The sequence below is a fragment of the Triturus cristatus genome, chromosome 4_1 (assembly GCF_964204655.1).
Source record: "Triturus cristatus chromosome 4_1, aTriCri1.1, whole genome shotgun sequence".
NCBI lineage: Eukaryota > Metazoa > Chordata > Amphibia > Caudata > Salamandridae > Triturus > Triturus cristatus.
In genome coordinates, this window is record NC_140585.1 from 754,243,125 (window position 1) to 754,260,635 (window position 17,511).

The 17,511-nt window shown below is 48.5% G+C and overlaps 1 protein-coding gene across 1 annotated transcript in view; it reads left to right on the top strand.

The window, feature by feature from the left end:
- The first annotated feature begins 5,532 nt into the window (after positions 1-5,532).
- LOC146855484 (sodium-coupled monocarboxylate transporter 1-like) overlaps positions 5,533-17,511 on the top strand; it is a 78,726-nt gene continuing 66,747 nt past the window's right edge. Inside the window, exon 1 of the mRNA XM_085653320.1 lies at positions 5,533-6,629. Coding sequence (XP_085509446.1) covers positions 6,279-6,629 — 351 coding nt within the window. The 5' untranslated portion in view covers positions 5,533-6,278. The remainder of the gene's footprint in view (positions 6,630-17,511) is intronic.

A 17,511-nucleotide genomic window follows, 5' to 3' on the forward strand; every position in this document is an offset into this window, starting at 1 on the left:
ACGGACGAGGACTGAAGCGTGCCCCCCGAGTCGGTCACCGCCGGGATGATGCGCGATGCCCTGGGATAAGTGACCAGTCGGTGCAGGAGCGCCCCATTTTTGTCGCCCCAGCCATATACCCGCGCCACCGAGGATTGCCAGAGAAGTTTAGCCGCGTCAAGTGACCGCTGACGAATCTCTTCGCGTAGGAGCCGCAGCTGCCGGGCCTCGGCCGGATCCCCGGAGTCAGAAACCGATTGTTCCAGACGCAGTGCCTGAGCCTCGCAGGCCGTGAGCCGCTGCAGCTGTGTCTGGCGATGTTTCACCACCTGCGCCTTGGCAACCCCCCGAACCGTGGCCTTACAGGCCTCCCAGAGGGTGCCCGCCGAGGAGACCGATCCGTCATTATCGCCAAAGTAGAGGGCCAGCGCGGATCCTACCTCCTTACGGAGCGTTTTGTCCTGCAGGAACCATGCATTAAAGCGCCACATTTGGCGAGCCCCGTGAGGCGGGGGGCCCAAGCCCAATAAAAGCGGAGAATGATCGGATATCCCCCGGGGAAGGATACGGACGTCTTGGATACCCGGGCAGTCGGCCGGGGGGACAAAGATCGCGTCGATACGTGCCTGAGAGTGGTGGGCGGCTGAGGTGTGTGTGTATTGTCGCGCGTGCGGATGCCAGAGCCGCCACGCGTCGCAGAGTCCCTGGGCTTCCGCCCACCCGGCCAGCTGTCTCGCCCGTGCCGCGCGGGAGTCCGAGACCGGGCCCGAAGAGTCGAGGTGCGGGGCCGAAACGGCATTGAAATCCCCTCCAATGACAACAGTGCCGGGCGGAAAAGTCGCCAGCCAGGACGCAGCCAGAGCCAAGGCCGAGGACAGCCCCGTGGGCGGCACATAGAGTGACAAGAGGCTGAGAGGTCGGCCTTCAAGCGTGCCGGTAACCGCAACCCCCCTCCCCTGGGAGTCGTGGACCACCCGGGCCAGCACGAAGGGAAAGGAACGGCGCAGGAGGACAGCAACCCCACGCGACCCGCGCGAGAACCCGGAGTGCCACACCCGGTCGTATCCGAAGCGCGCCAGAAAGGGGCATTTCTCACCAAGGAGGTGGGTTTCCTGAAGCAGGATCACGTCAGCGCCCACGCGTTGGGCGTATTTGAGAGCGACAGTGCGCTTAAGTCGGTCCAGCAGGCCATTCACATTCCAGGACAGGATGCGCACCTGGGCTTTGGGCGCTAACTCAGCCATGGCAGCAGGGAGAAAAAAGCGCGTTGGGAAGGGGGCAGGTAGGGAGCGCCGGGGGGGACACCCGGGGACCTGGGCGCCAGCGGGATGGGGCGCGGGGCGCGCATGTCCCGGAGGGGCCGTTGGGCTCCACCAGGGGAAGTGGTCGGACGGTGGTTAAAGGTGAGCGGCAGTAGAGTGCACAGGAAGAGCGGGATGAAGGGATACAACGCCAAGCGCCGCGCAGCGCTGTATGAGAGGCTCAGCGAACAACAATGCAAACCTAAACAAAACAGTCTCATAAAGAGAGACCCCAAACAAACACCAAACCCCAACCCCCCACCCCCCACCCTACACTTCGAAACCAGAAGCATCTGTCGCCCGAACCAAACTAACAGTCACAAGACCCCAAGCTCGGGTGCTCGGGTATAAAGAGCGTAGTGGACCCCTCCTGAAGTACGGATGACATTGTTCTGACCTGGGCTGGTACTGGGAGGTATAATATGGTGGAGCCCCCCACCCCCGCCCTCGGGCAAGGCAGTCACCTTCCCCGCAGCTGTGAGAAACAAGGGGAAAGTCATATAGCGGGACTACGGGAAAGGTCCGATGAGTCAATGTGCGTGATGAGGGGGGTCGGAGACCCGGCCGGCCCAGGCGATGCTCGGCGTCGGGATCCCCCGGCCGCCCGGGAGGAGGCTTCGGAAGAGGCGGAAGAGTCTCTCATGGGTCTGCCAGAAGCGCTCGCTGACCGGACCTTGGCGACCGCGGCGCCTCGCCGCTGCCGGGAGCGTGTGCGCTTCCCGCGCCGCGGCCGCTGGGACCCAGCCACCACAGGGCACCCGGGGCCCGCAACGGACTGCCCCCCGTCCAGCTGTCGCAGGGGCCTCTCCTCGTTAAGCCATGTCCAGGCCGCCCTGGGGGTGTCGAAGAACAGCGTCTTACCCTGAAAGACAAGTCGGAGGCGGGCCGGGAACTGGAGCTGGTACTGAAGGCCCAGGGAGCGCAGCTTTTGCTTCACCTCCGTATATGAGCGGCGCTGCTCCTGGACCTCCCGGGTGTAATCCGGGAAAATCATAATGGTGTGGTTGTTATATGCCAGTTTGCCACTCACCCGAGCCTCCCGCAGAATGGCATCTCTGTCCCGGAAGTTAAGGATCCGAAGAATAAAGGGACGTGGGGGGGCCCCCACCGGAGGCTTGGACGCCAGCGATCGATGCGCCCTCTCCACCACGAACCAGGTAGACAAGCTGCCCGCCGGCATCCAGGATTTAAACCAGGCCTCTAGGAAGTCGTCGGCCCGGCCCGACTCGATCCCCTCCGGAAAGCCCACCAGGCGAAGGTTGTTGCGGCGGGCGCGATTTTCGGCATCCTCCGCCCGCCTGTGCAGTTCCTTGGAGTGGGTCGTGAGCTCCCGGACCTGGTCCTGCAATTGATGGATGTCGTCCTCCGTCGCGGAGATCCGCGATTCGGCCTCCGTGATGCGGGCCGTGGCGTTACGGAGATCCTGCCGCAGAAGCGCGACGTCAACCTTCACCTCCCCTACCATCCCTTCCAGAGAGGTGCGAGATGCATCGATTGCGTGGAGGATGGTGGCCAGGTCGTTGTTGGGGGCGGGCGCTGCCCCCCCACTGGCCCCGGGGGGGTCAGGGGTCGCGTAGCGGTCAATCTTCGTTTGGTGGGATGCCGCCGGCTGCCTCGGGCCTTTTTCTTTGCCCATGGTGGGTCCTCACGGCACAGCCCCCGAACCAGGGCCCCCAGGCTAGCTGCGACACACGGGCCACACCAGCGCCGCACACGGCCCCAGCCCGTCGGGGCAGTCCTGCAGCTCGGAGCTCCGCTATTCCCCAGCACGGGACCCACAGCTCGATCCTTCCCGGGGCGTAGATGTCGCAGGGCGCCCCTTTCCAGCCCTGACACAGCTCCGTGGGCGAGGGGGGGATCCCCTCAGCAGCAGTGTCGAACAAATGGCACCAGGCGGAACAGTCCAGCGTAGCTTCCCCGTCGGGAAGGGCCAAGCTTCCCCCCCCGCCAGCGGCAAATCCCCACCTGGCAAGTAGAGCGGAGGGCAGGAGGGGCAGAGGAGGGCACACCGGCCCACAGGCCAAGGCGCCACGACGCGCAAGGAGGCAGGAATCACCAAGCCGGGCCCGGTCCCGGTCACTTAGGCCCTCAGCACCCAGGCCGGCGCGCCCGCAGATCGGGGCCGGGGTGGTCCGGGGAGGCGTGAAGATGCCGTCGCCCCCCCCACCGACTCACCCCCAGCGTGCTCCAAGCCAAAGTTCGTCGCTGCGGGCGTCCTCCGCCTCAGTCCAGTCGCCAGCAGACGGGGGCCCACGGCACACGTGTGACGCCGCGGGCGCTCGTAGCAGGCGCTGCCGGCCGAAGAACCGGCCGAAAACGCGCCTCAGGAACGGTGCCGCTCTCAGGCGGTAAAACGCAGCCCCCAAGGCTCGGACACGGCCCAAAGTTGCAGCGAGGGTGGGGTCACAGCTCCGCAGCAGATATCAGGGGTTAGAGTGCGCCCAGGACAGCAGCAACAGGATCAGATCGGATGCGAGGGGTCAGGCATCGCAGAGCTCTACCTCGGCGCGGCCATCTTGGCTAGCGCCACCTAGCGCTCTTGGTGTTGTGATTTACCCCACCCACATGGCTTATCCCATTGTGGGCCCTGGTGTTGTGTGTCCCATTGTTCTTTTGTATATTTCTTTACTCCCCTGGTGCTGTGACTCCTCTGGACCAATGAAATGACCTGGAGTGCTGTGTTCTTGTAGGCCCCACGCTCCCTTCCATGCCTGTTGTTCCTTGGTGGCCCGAGCACTGTTACCGATTACTGATACCCATTGCGCTGTCGTGGCAATGTGAAGTCATGATGCCATGCTACTGTGGGCTCTTGAGGGTGGGAATGCCCTGAAAATGTAGTGTCCCATGTCTAGGTTTACCCTCTTGGTGGCATGGCACAGGGCAGTGCTGCTGATAGTGTTGTCGCCCATTGGTGAAAGCTGATGATGGTACTGCTGTGCACTGTTCCACTCTTGGTTTGGTGCCCCTGGGTCCTGGTGCCCTCTACTAGAGGCAGCAATGCAATGCCCCAGTGCTGTGGGGACCCCCAGTGTGCTGGCACCCTCCTTTAGTGGCAGCAATGCAACGCCCCAGTGCTGTGGGTACCCCATAGGTGTGGGTGCCCTCCTTAGTGGCAGCGATGCAATTCTGTAGTGCTGTGGGAACCTCCTGGGTGCTGGCGCACTCCTCTAGTGGCAGCAATGCAATGCCCCAGTGCTGTGGGTACCCCCTAGGTGCGGGCGCCCTCCTCTAATGGCAGCGATGCAATGCTGTAGTGCTGTGGGAACCTCCTGGGTGCTGGCACCCTCCTTTAGTGGCACCAATGCAATGCCCCAGTGCTGTGGGCACCCCCAAGGTGCTGGTGCCCTCGACTAGTGGCAGCAATGCAATGCCACAGTGTTGTGGGGACCTCCTGGGTGCCCATGGATATTGAGATTAGATTACGGTGATTTCAGGGTGCCTTGGTGCCATGGGGCAGTAATAAAGATCTAGTACCCCCTTGGTTGGGTACAAAGTGCCCCCTTTTTGGTGTGCCTGGCTAGTGAGTAACAGTGATTGAGGCCCCAGGACCGTAAACGTTGGGCGCCTCAGTGGTAGAAGTGCTGATGAGTCTACCTCAAGGCGCTTTGTGCCATGGTACCCTGGTTCAGATAGTTACTTAAATGTTGCAGGGCCGGGCACAGGGGCAGGCGACAGTGCTCTTGTACAAGATGCCCTATTGCGCTGGTGCCCAGGACAGTGGTGCCCACTCTGCCAGGGGTGGTGCCCTCGTGATTCTCTCCGGTGGGCTGAGCCAGTGCACGGGTGGTGGTGCCCTCGGGCATAGAGAGTATTGTGGTGACACGGTGCCTTTGTGTCCCGCAGTAGTGACACTGCACCTATGTACGCTGCTGATCCTTGGGGTTTTTGTACCCACCGTCCCTTGTTTCGAGTCCCCCTGGTGCTGTCTTGCCTTTTTCCCTGGGTCCCGGTCTCGGACCCTGTACGTCCCCGTTCCCTGGGGTCATGCCCGGTGATGCCCTAGTGCTACTGAGCCCCACGCCAACTCGAGTGTGTTGTGCCCAGTGGTACGGGCATGCCCTCTGCCAAATTCACTACTCCGGTCATGTGTGTACTCCCTTCCTGAGTATCTAAAGCCCAGCGGGGTGGCCGTGCCCATCCAGGTGACACTCCCGCTTTCAACACCTAATCCCTCACCTCCTGCTCGTCACCGCCCCTCCCACCACCCGGTATATAGTGCGCGCCGCTGGGGAGGGGTGCAGTGCACAGGTGACAGGCGCTGCTACCGCGACTCGGAGCCACCTCACTCACCTGCTACGTGAGCCCCTCGCCTGCACTCAGCTCCGCGCTTTCAACCTGCGACCCCCTCAAGGCTCTTCAGCTGCGTCTGAGCTTGCACCCCCTTCACCCGCTCTGCCTACCCGCTCACCTCCTGCTCAGGACGCCTCCTCACCTGCTTCACCCTTGCGCCCAGAGGTACCCCTCACACACTGCTGTGAACCCGTGCCCCACCTTTGCCCGCTCACCCGCTGCCAGGGGTGCGCTGGGTTCCACCCTGGCAGGTTTAGAGTGCTGAACAGCCCCCGTGGACCACGCAGCCTGTCCAGGGTGGTGGTGCCTCTCCCTCCTCATCCTCGGCCCACCTCTGTGCGTTCTACCTTTTAACCAACTCCTCTAGTCTTATTCTTTCACGATTCGAACCCCCTCTCCAACTGTATCTTTTCAATTCCCCTCACTTCCTATTTAATGTAATTTTTCTGCCTATCTTTTTCCTTTATTAGCATCTCTTTCGTTTGTTATCGTTTTGGTTCTGCTCTCTTTACAGCGCACCCTCCTTTTCTCGGTGTTTGCAGTCCTCATTCTTAACACCTCTTGCATTTTCTAACTTCCAGTTGTTCTGTCTATTCTTCCACCAATTTCTGCCCCGCTGCTCCATTTTTTTATTTTAACCCTTTGCTCCTCCCTGACTCCCCAGGCCCCTTCTCCTCTGACTTTCTTGCACCCCAGAGCCACTAAAGGATGGCCGCCCCAGGGGATATAGGTTCCTTCGTTGTCTGGGACTACTTGGTCTTCGCCCTCATGCTGCTCATCTCGGCCGTCATCGGCATCTACTACGCCTTTGCCGGCGGTGGACAGAAGACCTCCAAGGAATTCCTCATGGGCGGGCGCAGCATGACGGCCGTGCCGGTGGCCCTGTCCCTCACGGCCAGCTTCATGTCGGCAGTGACCGTGCTGGGGACCCCGTCCGAGGTGTACCGCTTCGGCTCCATGTTTGGTGTTTTTGCCATTACCTACACCTTGGTGGTGGTCATCAGCTCTGAGGTGTTCCTGCCCGTCTTCTACAGGCTGGGCATTACCAGCACCTACGAGGTGAGTGGTCCTGTCTGGGAGATCCGAGGGGGGCGGGGGTATGGTGGGAGAAAAAGTGCCTTTCTTGCAAAATTAATAACTTTTTTGAATCGCTGCTATTATGGGGCCGAAGGGAATTTGTAGGTAGGAAAGGGCCTTTTAAAATAACTGAAGGCATACGTGGTGCACCTAGTCTGTTGTAGGAGTTTTGGCAGGATGAATGGCTTATTGTAATGCACTGTACGACGCTTGGAATAAGAATGCATGCCAGAGAGACGAGAACGAATAGTATCTTTAGGTTTGAAGGGATTATCTTATTAACAAGAATGATGGGCATTTTGGGTCTGGAATGAATGGCATTCTCCAGGGGAGTCGACAGCCTCAGAGACACACCGTGTTCTTTTAGAAATAAATGAATACCATTTTGATAGATCATCTCAAGTTAGACTGTGGAGACAATTTGAGAGAATAATGCATCCTTTAAACAAGAAAACACTGAGAGGAGAAGCTTGGTCAAAGAGAAGACATTCCAGGGATTACCTCTCATAAGTGATTCTAGAAAAAGAAAAAGCCACTTCTAGTGAAAACACAACAATTTTTAGCAGGAAACAGGTATTTTTTTGGGGGTAGGGGATGAAAGACACTATATTTAAAAAAAAAATGAAGCTTGGGGTCATAAGTAAGTGAAGGATTTCACCTCTACAGAGAAGAAATAACATTTTATAGTGAAGGATGGTTAGTGTTGGGGGGAGAATGAATGTTTTAGGAGGAAAAGGCACCCTTAGCATGACAAACACATTATATAGCAAGCCATAACTTTCCACCTAAGTTCTTCAGAACAATAATTTATTTTGTGACTATATGATGAGCATGCTGGGGAAGACATTGATCAGTTTTGGAGGTGAGGTAATCTTGTGGCAGAAGGAAGACTCTTAAATGGGAAGAAAATGCATTCTGGAGAAGAAAGAATGACATATAAGCATTAAGAATGATAGACCCTTCTTTGTGGGAGGACGAAAAGCTATTCTCTACAGCTATGTTACATATGTTAGATGGAAGCGTCTGATACCACTGGCTGGTATCTTCCCTTTAAGGATGCTGGATCATCACCCACTTAGGTGATATGCGTCATCATGTCGGCTTCTCATCCTATAATGTTTCCTGAGTCAGGTGGGCCGCACAATGAGATGTTAGTTTTTTGGGGACCAGGTGGAAGATGGCTCACAAAGCAGATGTTTATATCAGTACTTTAATACGCTATCTTTAGTATCCTGAATTTTGAGCAGAAAGGATACCCCCTAAACTGACGTCAAATTAACTAGTGGTAGACAATATTGCTTTACTCAAACCTCAGTAAGGTAAAGTTAAAAGCAGGTGAGACTCTGTGGGTTGTAATTAACTCTTGAGTCTATACCTCACCATGTTTCAGCCAATACGAAATCTCCAGAAGGTGTCTCTGGCTTTCTACAGGTCCAGGTCCCTATTGCAATAACCTCTGTCTTATCTGAATAGGTGTTCCTATGGTGGGGTGTAAGCAAGATGGACAGGAATAAATATAAGTGAATTAGTATGAATTGAGCAAATGCTAGTTTCTGACTGGTTCAGTGACTTCGCTTTACAAGGGGGATGTACCAGGGTTCAACTTGAGTTGCCCGTTTGGCCGATCAAAGGCTAAACTAGGCTTAATACCTGTGATCATGGTATACATGCATTCCCCAATGTATCAATAGGAAGAATTGCAGCCATTTTAAGAACATCAGAACTTTAATATTGTGAGGTGTCATGGCTCTTGGAGAACATCATGTTTTGACAGTAAGAAAGAGGCATGATGTTCCCCAAGAGACAGTAAGAAATAGTCGTAGGAGCAAACAGATATGTAGGGAAAAGGATAGACATATACATGAAAGAGGTCACCTGGAAAGAAAAACACATTTAAACGGAAGTAGACTGACTTTTGAGAGAAAAGGAATACATTGTGTGAAAGAATGACTCTCATTTGAGGGAGAAGTAATGGAACGCTCGAGTTGGAAGACTCATGCTTGAGTGGGATGCAATGTTCAAGGGAGCACGGGTCTCATTTCTGTGAAAGAGGCTTTTTAGTAGATAGGACACCAGTTTTAAAGAGCGGTAACAGTATATGTGAGGCTTCCAGCGGTCGATAGATTCATATACACCACCAGCAGCATGGGCTTTGGTGGACCGACAGCAACGATGAGGAGGGATATTTGGCAGGAAAGCAAAAGAACAGAATTTGGGATTGAAATGAAGGTCAGGACAGTAGGTGGATAATATTACGTGAAAGCTGACACATCTTTGTAGCAGGTGAGATGCATTTCTTGGGAGATGGAGGAAACCCCGGTATTTGTGCAGTAGTACAGCCAGTGTATCATGGGCCCTAGTGCAAGGACGGAGTCCCCCTGCTGGCCTCTGTTTAAACTGTGAAACATAGGTACAGTCAGGGTTTAGTGGGCTCCTCAGGCCTCTGGGCTCTGGTGCACTGCACCTGCTACACCCATGGAAACCACGCCTCTGTACTTGTGGAGAAGTAAAACGTCAAGGACAAATAGTTATGGCGTACAGCTCTCATGCAGAATTCCAGTTGATAGTCACAAAGGATTGCTGCTTGAAAGAGTTGCTAACCTATATTTATGAATGTCCCTGGCCTACTGTGGAGAAAGTTCCACTTGATACGAGTCCCTTATGGAACTGATTGTTGAGGGCCAGTTTAGGTCACCATTTTTCATTCACCAGGAGAATTCCTCTAGTTTTTTTCAAACTGATTTTTATAGTGCAAAGTTCAAAACCGCTATACTCCATGTGGGTTTTAAAAAAACACTTTAAACCGGACAACTTCGGTTTCTACCGAAGGGAGGGAGGCGGGGAAGGGGGGGGAGGGGGATCCAAGGTGGAGAGGTGCATGATAGGGAAAGCGAGGGGCAGGTATACTTCTAGGAATGGGGTGATGAGAGAGAGACAGAGGATTAGATTAATCGTATTTAAATACTGTTTGTCATTACTATGGGATTGCAAACGACATCCTTTTGGGTGCACTTGAGTATATAATTATAGCATTATAAGCATCAACCGGATGACAGAGTTGGTTTTGTAACCCTTACGTCATTTTAAGTGAGGAAAGCTAAGAGGTGTATTCTACAGCCAGGTAGGGATGCGGGGCTGTGCCCTCTTTAAGGCTGTATCACTAATAGAATATTGCAAACCTATACCATCATTAGGTGGGTAAATGCTCTGTTAGATTATGATTTCCACAAACTCATATTAGTTGTTTGTGAAGAATATTGTATGCTAATTTATTCTACAGCACTTTATATTATACTCATCATATAGGCGAGTTTGTGAATGTTTCTTTTTATTTGTTTATGAAGTTAGGCCTGACACAGAGTGTGAATTTCACGATTGCACGACATCCAGTATACATTGGCTTGCTACTGAGGGTCATATATGTAGTGAGTGCTCCCCTTTCCTGTGTTCCTGTGAGGGACAGGATGGGCTTTGTTAACTGACAGGACAGTTAGGGTGAGTGGGCCTGAATGCTGTCCACGTCTGTACCATCCTTACTTTCAGCTTGCCTCAGCATGGTTTTAAGTTATTCCAGAATGGACTGTGGGCTTTACTTGACAACATGTGTATGTGTCATTGTGCAAGTACTGCTGTTTGCCACTGAGTTCCTTACTAGTGGGCATAATGCAAAAAAATTAGACAGAAAAAAGAAATCTATTATAGTTCAAATTTCTGCCTAGCAGTGATTGATAGATATAAGTATGTTTACGTGCTAAATCATAAAATGACGCTTGAAACTGAATACAGTTATATTTCCATTCATTAAAAAACTTGTGAGGTATATGTGATGATATTTCTGTTTTTCATGGTATGGCTATATGTGCGTGGTGTGTCTATATGTGGATGTCGGTGTATGTGTTTATACGTATACTGACATGTGTGATATGTGAGGTTTATGTGTTTTGGGCAGGGCCACTGGAATTACGCGATTCTGTGGCCGCTGTGATTACGGTATAATTTTGGATTTTGAGGCCTTGGCCACATAATCCATCATCTGTTGCATACTCTCCAAAAATGCTTCTAGCTAAAATGGATCAAAAGTTACTAAAAAACGAACAACATGTATTCCAGCACAGGGGGAAGGCCCTTCGCAGTGTTTGACTGATCATCTCTCATTTCCTTAATGCTGTATTTGATTGTTAAAGTGGTAGTAATAAGGTGAAATCTTTGTCCATACAGTGTTATTAACACTGGTAAAAATGACCAAATAATGAACTATCAGAAAATATGCTGCATATGTCATATAATTTGCCTTTTATTGCTGTATATTTAGTCAAACCAGTCACATTATTTGGTTCTTCCCTGCCACATAATTCCAGAGGGTTATGGGTATGTCGTGTGCTATGTTTCGGTATGCATCCATGATAATTAAGTGCATTCTATGTGAAGTGTGTGAGGTTGTGGTGTATATATGTAGTGATTGTGGTCTGTGTGAATATATGAGATGTAGGATTTATATTTTAATGTACGTGTGTCCATGTGTGCTTGTGTTTTGTGCATTTGAGATTATGTGTTTGTTACTCTTTTTTATAGTTGGAGGGATGATGTTTGAAGAGAGAAATGCAACATATTAGTTGAATTTTAAAATTAACGAGCATCTATCAGCATCAAACACAAAGATAATTTTTCTTCCATTGAATTTATTTTGTTTAAGACAATTTTTCATTTGTTAGAGTAACGCAGCTCTCCACAGAGACCGAAGTTTTATGTGGTACAATACTCTCAATTAATTTACAGTACAAAAAAACCCTGGAAACCTATACAATGTAAAACAAATATTTACAGACTCTGCATTAAAAAGTAAATGAATGTTTTATGGGATCCTTGAGTACCCATTTATTTACTTGAATCGCATTAGATATTTCCTGTGTATGAGAAAGTGGTTCATTGGTTGGGGCGCATGGTAATCCACCACAAGTAATAATGACACTATTCATGACACGCAACTGTACTTGAAGATCTCCTCTCAAGAGAACATAAAAACGCTAAATGCTGCACTTGCACAAACCCAGCAATGGTTGGCTCAGAACCATCTGCTGTTGAATACAATCAAAACGGAATTCCTTTTGATTGCCCCCCAATCACTCCGCTCCTACCCTGGATAGGCTTAAACAACTCACAGCTCTGAACTCCACCCCTCATGTCGTAGACTCTGCCAAATCTCTTGGCATCACCTTGGATAAACACTTACACATGCAAGCACACATCAGTGCAGCTAATAGGGAAGCCAACTTTCAACTTTACACCCTTAAGAAAATCAAGCCTTTCCTCCCCCCTTCCACCCCCCAGAAGACATTAAGCCGGCGGTTCAATCCTTGGTGATCTCTAGGTTGGAATATGGTCTGGTGACCCTTGCTGGACTTCCCAAAGCTAGTTTGGCCCCATTGAGTTTGTTACCCTCGTTTTTGCATTGTCTGTACAGTGCTCTGATACCCGTATGGGTTCTTGTTCGCTCTATATAAAACTTTTCAAATCAATAACAAATAAATTCATGTTAGGTTCAGTAATGGTTTCAGTAATTTAAACCTGAGCTCAGACCCTGGTAGCTATGGCACAGTCTGCAGGTTGAAAGTTGTAGATGAAGAGGGTTCAATGTTGACAAATGCTGGTCGACATCAGGCCTGCTCAAATGGAATTGATGCTACGGAGAAGAATGTAGCTGGAGCTTCGGCGAAGTCAGTCAGTCAATGATTCTCCAAGTAGAAAGTTAGCAAAAGGTTTCTAAGTCCCATGTTTTTAGGTTTAGGCAGGAGGAGTAAGCTCTGACATCAACCAAGGGTTCCAGGACGTCAGGAATAGCACTTGCCAGTCAAGACTCACTCCAACAGAAACCACCAGCAGGGTCCAGGGCAGGTAAAATCTTTGAATGGATTCCAATCGAATCAAGGAAGCTGCATGTCCAGGAACTAATCATAAGTCGGCTCAGCTATGGAAATGCCCAGTCGGCTTCCATTAATGAGGAGCTCTATTCCAGACTCCAAGTCTTGCAGAATACTGCTGCTAGGCTGATACTAAACCTCCCATCGAGGTCTCCATCTGCATCCCGTCTGAAGACTCTCCACTGACTTAGCTGGTATCAACTTAATAGGACGCTTAGGTAGAGTACAACATTTCTCCTTACCCCTTGTAGGATCTGCACCACCAGGAATGGTGGTAGATCTTTTTCCCACCTGGCTCCTGATTTTTGGAATGAACTTCCATTAAAGATCCGCATTATCACAGACCACAAGCTGTTCTACAGGGAATTAAAAACTTGGCTATTTGATCACCTTTAACGGCCGTCTCTGTTCAGCTTTTACAGGAGTTTTACGTTAGTGCCATGAGACCCTTGGGTTATATGTGCGCTCAATACATCTGTTTGACTTGACTTGACTTGAGGCCCATTTGAATACTAATCAGCTGTGCTCTCCCAGGAATTGTAGGCTTCTTGCAGCTTTTGTGTCCCTCTAGCTACAAGAGGTCAACCAACTGACCATTGGAGTCCACTTCTTTGGGATTAAGTGGGAGCAGGTTTAGCCCACAGGGCTCTCCTCACAGGTTTCAACTGCAAGTACAGCCCCTTTTCAACTATCCATAGGTCCATTAGTATTCTGCAGATGGTAACCTGGGGTGCCACATTTATGCCTTGCACTGCTTGTGGGTGGGGTGACTCATGGCCACCCCCTAACCAATAGGGAAAATGTTCAGAGGGGTAATTCTACCCACTTTGGCAGCAGTCCCTTTATGCCCTACTACAAACAATCCCAAAGTGCCCCTCTCTCTCTAAATCCAACATGACAGAACCTTGCTCCCCCTGTGCAGAGATCCTGTGCCCACCGTAAAGTTGTGCCAGGGAAATGAACAACCCCTCCTCTGTGGTCAATCAGAATGGGTTCTGTGGGTAGCTCCTTCTCAACTGGGATTAGAGCCTGGCTGGCTAGTAAGAAAAAAGAGAGGCAGACCCAAGTGAACTACATCTGCCACTGAAAGAGTGGGCATCCTTTGAAGATATGCAAGGGGCTGGGCACAGTCCCATGCAAGCCTGTCATGGAAAAGTCAACCTTTCCTCACACCCAAGGCCTTTGTCTAAGCTCCGGAAGCCAATTCATATCTCATCAAGTAGCTATTCAGCTCCTGTGTGATGGTTGGTAACTCACGCAAATGGGCTTCTGGATGCTTTAGGGAGGTTAAAGGTGGATTTTTGAAAGAGGGTTTAGTGAAATATTTGTTACAAATCAAATTTTACTAATGAATTGGGTTTGTAGTAAATATTTTAAAAAGTCCAAGAGTGAAATGCATTGATGTATCCCAATGAGTTCCACTGGAACAGCTATCCCTGCTATAGCTTTTATGTAATTGTCACTGTAAGGACATGTTTAACATTACACATTTACATGTCCTACTCTTAAATATCACACATCCTTAGTTACAGGCATTTTCAGGCCTACTAGGGGGTGACATTAATATTTGGGAGGAGGGATTAGGCCTCTCAAAAAAGGTTAGTTTGACAGGTTGAATTTGCAGGTTACTGGTGGCAGGCCTGCAGTCATATTTTGCATTGTCACTGTAGTGGTGGCACAATATGTCCTGCATTCCTCTAGCGATATTTAACTTCTAGGTCCTGGGTATAATTTGTACCTTATACTAGGGCAGAAGTCTTCAAACCTTTTTGCTGTGAGCACCCCCCCCCCCACAAAATCTTTTTGTGTCACCCCCCCTCCACCAGAACTTTATGGCAGTACTCGGGAGCGTGAAAGGATTAGGGCTGAATGTAGAGTGTGGGCTTATCATTTATGGGGTAATTTTTCTGTAGCTCACAATCCACAGTAAATGTGAGACTTTTAGAAGAGCAAATATATCAAGCAAAAACACTACTACCTAGAATTTGGGTGTAGTGAGCCCCTCACACTCCTGGTACCCTATGCAACTGCACCTATTACACTAATGATACCCACGACCCAGAGTAGCAGACTGAGTCCTCTGCCTCTTTCTCCCCTTCCCACCATGCCAGGCCATTACTCCAATCGTGAAAGAGATTCTCCGTCTCTTTCAAAATGAAATTATCTTCAACAAGTTGCCCACGACTTTGCAGCAAGCCCAAATGCTAACAAGGAAAAGGAGCTTCCAATGCTGTTTTATAGATAAAGGCAGTCATAATTTTACATAGTGGGCCTCTCAAATTTTTTGCCCCAGTGCCATTGCACCTGCTTCAGTAATGAGAGCCACTGCCTGATGAAGTACAAATGTCAAAATAACAAAGTAATACCATTCCAAAAAGACCCACATTAAGCTTCACATCTTACCTTTTTTTGAAGAATAATGTAGTCAGCCATTCCATATAGTTCCAGTGGCCATGCTGATACTGTGTGCAGTACAGTTTTTAAATAATGACTTGCATATAAAGAACCTTTTGTTGCAGGCTAGGACTTCATAGCGTTATAAATCACAAGCCACTATAACGCACTGCGACAATCAGGATTCAATTGTGTGACTCTTTGGTCATACAATTAGGCATCTGCAGTGATCACATTAACCAATCTAGACATCACAACATAAAAGAAAGTGTTCCCAATGATTAGTGGTCATTAAAAAAGAGACATCTTCTTACACTGTGCCACAGACTTTAGGCTGTGACTAATAAATGGAACATTTGCCAGTTTTTAAAGAGATAAAGAACACTGTTTACATGGAAGATCCCTTACAAAACATGTCAAATCTAAGTTTGGTTTGTATGCTATGCCACAGAAAATCATAAATTGTGAAGTTTACAATCCATACAATAAAAATGTTAAAAAGAAATCAAAGCACATTGTTGAAATATTATTAGAAAAAGAAAGACTGGAATGAAGAAGTATAACTTTACAACCTGTGAAATATGGGTAGACCAATTGACCTAATAAAAAATAACTTGTGTTGTATCTTTAGGCAAAGTGGAATGTGTTTTGCTGCTTGCAAAGGGGACTAATAGCGTTAGCATTTAACAAGTCACACACACGGCTGATTGTTATTGCACAAACCTCAATGAATTGATATCTCTAAAGTGCTCATGCAAATAAATGAAATATATTGCCCTCTCCAAAGTACCAACTTGCAAATTTAGCAACGGGTTTAGTTCAACCAAAAGAAAATGTGATCGTGTATGAAGCAATTTTTGGTGTCCCATTTTCTGCCATTTTCTAAGGTTTATTAGATGGCGTTGTGTTTTGCAATTTCTGTGTACTGTTGATAGCTCCAAGTGCATTTCATTCTGAAAACGTCAAGAGAGCTATTATTCTATTAATTTTGCAAGTACCTTCTTGTACATGGCAACCGGCGCAGTTCATAATTATACACCTATCACCGAAAATGACAATGGTACACAAAACATATATAATTTAAGCTAAGTTAGTAAACAACAAATTTACATTTCTGGTCTTCTCAGTAGTTTCGAAATAATGTTTATGTGATCTATCCAGCTTAGTGTGTCAATGAAAGTTAAAATAACTCCCACATGTATTCTCTATTTATCACTGTACTGTTACACAATAAAAATCTTGCCGTGCCCATACCTTGCATATTTTTTTAAGACCACGCCTACTCCATCTTCAGCCATTTTGTTCCTTTGCTCCACTTTGTTGGGTTGTATTTCAAAATATCAATTTTTTTTACAAATCAAACTACAAAAAAAGATTCTAGAATATTGCCTACCATGATATCATCAAAGTCTTTATAGGTGTATTATTCTTAACTCCACCTCTACGTACCATGACGATATATTGACACTGTCATCTGAGTAAATAATTGTGAAGTTATGAATAGTTTAAATTTATGCTTACGTACATGTAGATGCCTTGATGATATAGTGTTAGTTGATATTCTGGTTTCATATTTTTGTAGGTTGACATAGAAAAGTCGATAATGTGGTTGAATACTATTTAGCCGTATTTATCTCTCAAGAATAAAATATTACTATTTTGGGTTACTACAAAATTTGAGCAAAAACACCTCCCAGATCCAAGCTCTCCACCACTTCAGATACTTCTCAATGATCCCTAGAAGCAGATAAAGTTGCCCCATATTCTTCGAAAAATTAACATTCTATCATCGAAATAATAAAGATTTTAGTTCTTCAGGAACTTACTAAAAACTCATCTCTCAATGATTTATGTTAAAGACTTTTCAGTGTAAATCCACGTCATATTATGCCATTGGCATGAGTATGGCCTCGTAGCATTGTCAACTATTAAGAGGTGTCTCAAAGCACAACTCCAAGGTTTGGTTTCTATTGCAATCTAGCGTTTGATTCTATCTCTGATGCACCTGAAGTTGGTTGTTCTTTTTATAGATGGCCTCTCACCTGCTCTGTGTAGGTCAGTCTGCTAGCCCTGGTACAAATAATGTGAAATGGCTTTCCAGCAGTATCATCCATTTCAGAATAATTGTGTGTTCAAATATATAAATAGACATTTTTCAAATTAAAAGGTAAAGTATTTGTTAGAAAGTGGGTTATTAGCTGTGCGGGATGTGTTTCCTGTGCAAGTAATAGGTCCACAGTTGTCTCCTTAATAGAAACCAAGGATCCCATTGTAGCACTTAACTCTTTCAGGTTAGTGGAGCAGATCAGTCCAAGGCTTACTCAGGGGAGGTGGTCTGGGCTCCGTCTACTGGAACACAACCACAACACTCAATGAATGATTGTCCAGTCAGTGCTTTTTCATAGAAAAACTTAACGTTCACCTATCACACACACACTACTAAATGCTATGCATTAATTTACTAATATATACATATGGTAAATTTAAATACCTTTGGTGACATTCTGAAATCACATTTGAACCCTAGTGGGTCATGACAACCAAAATAATAA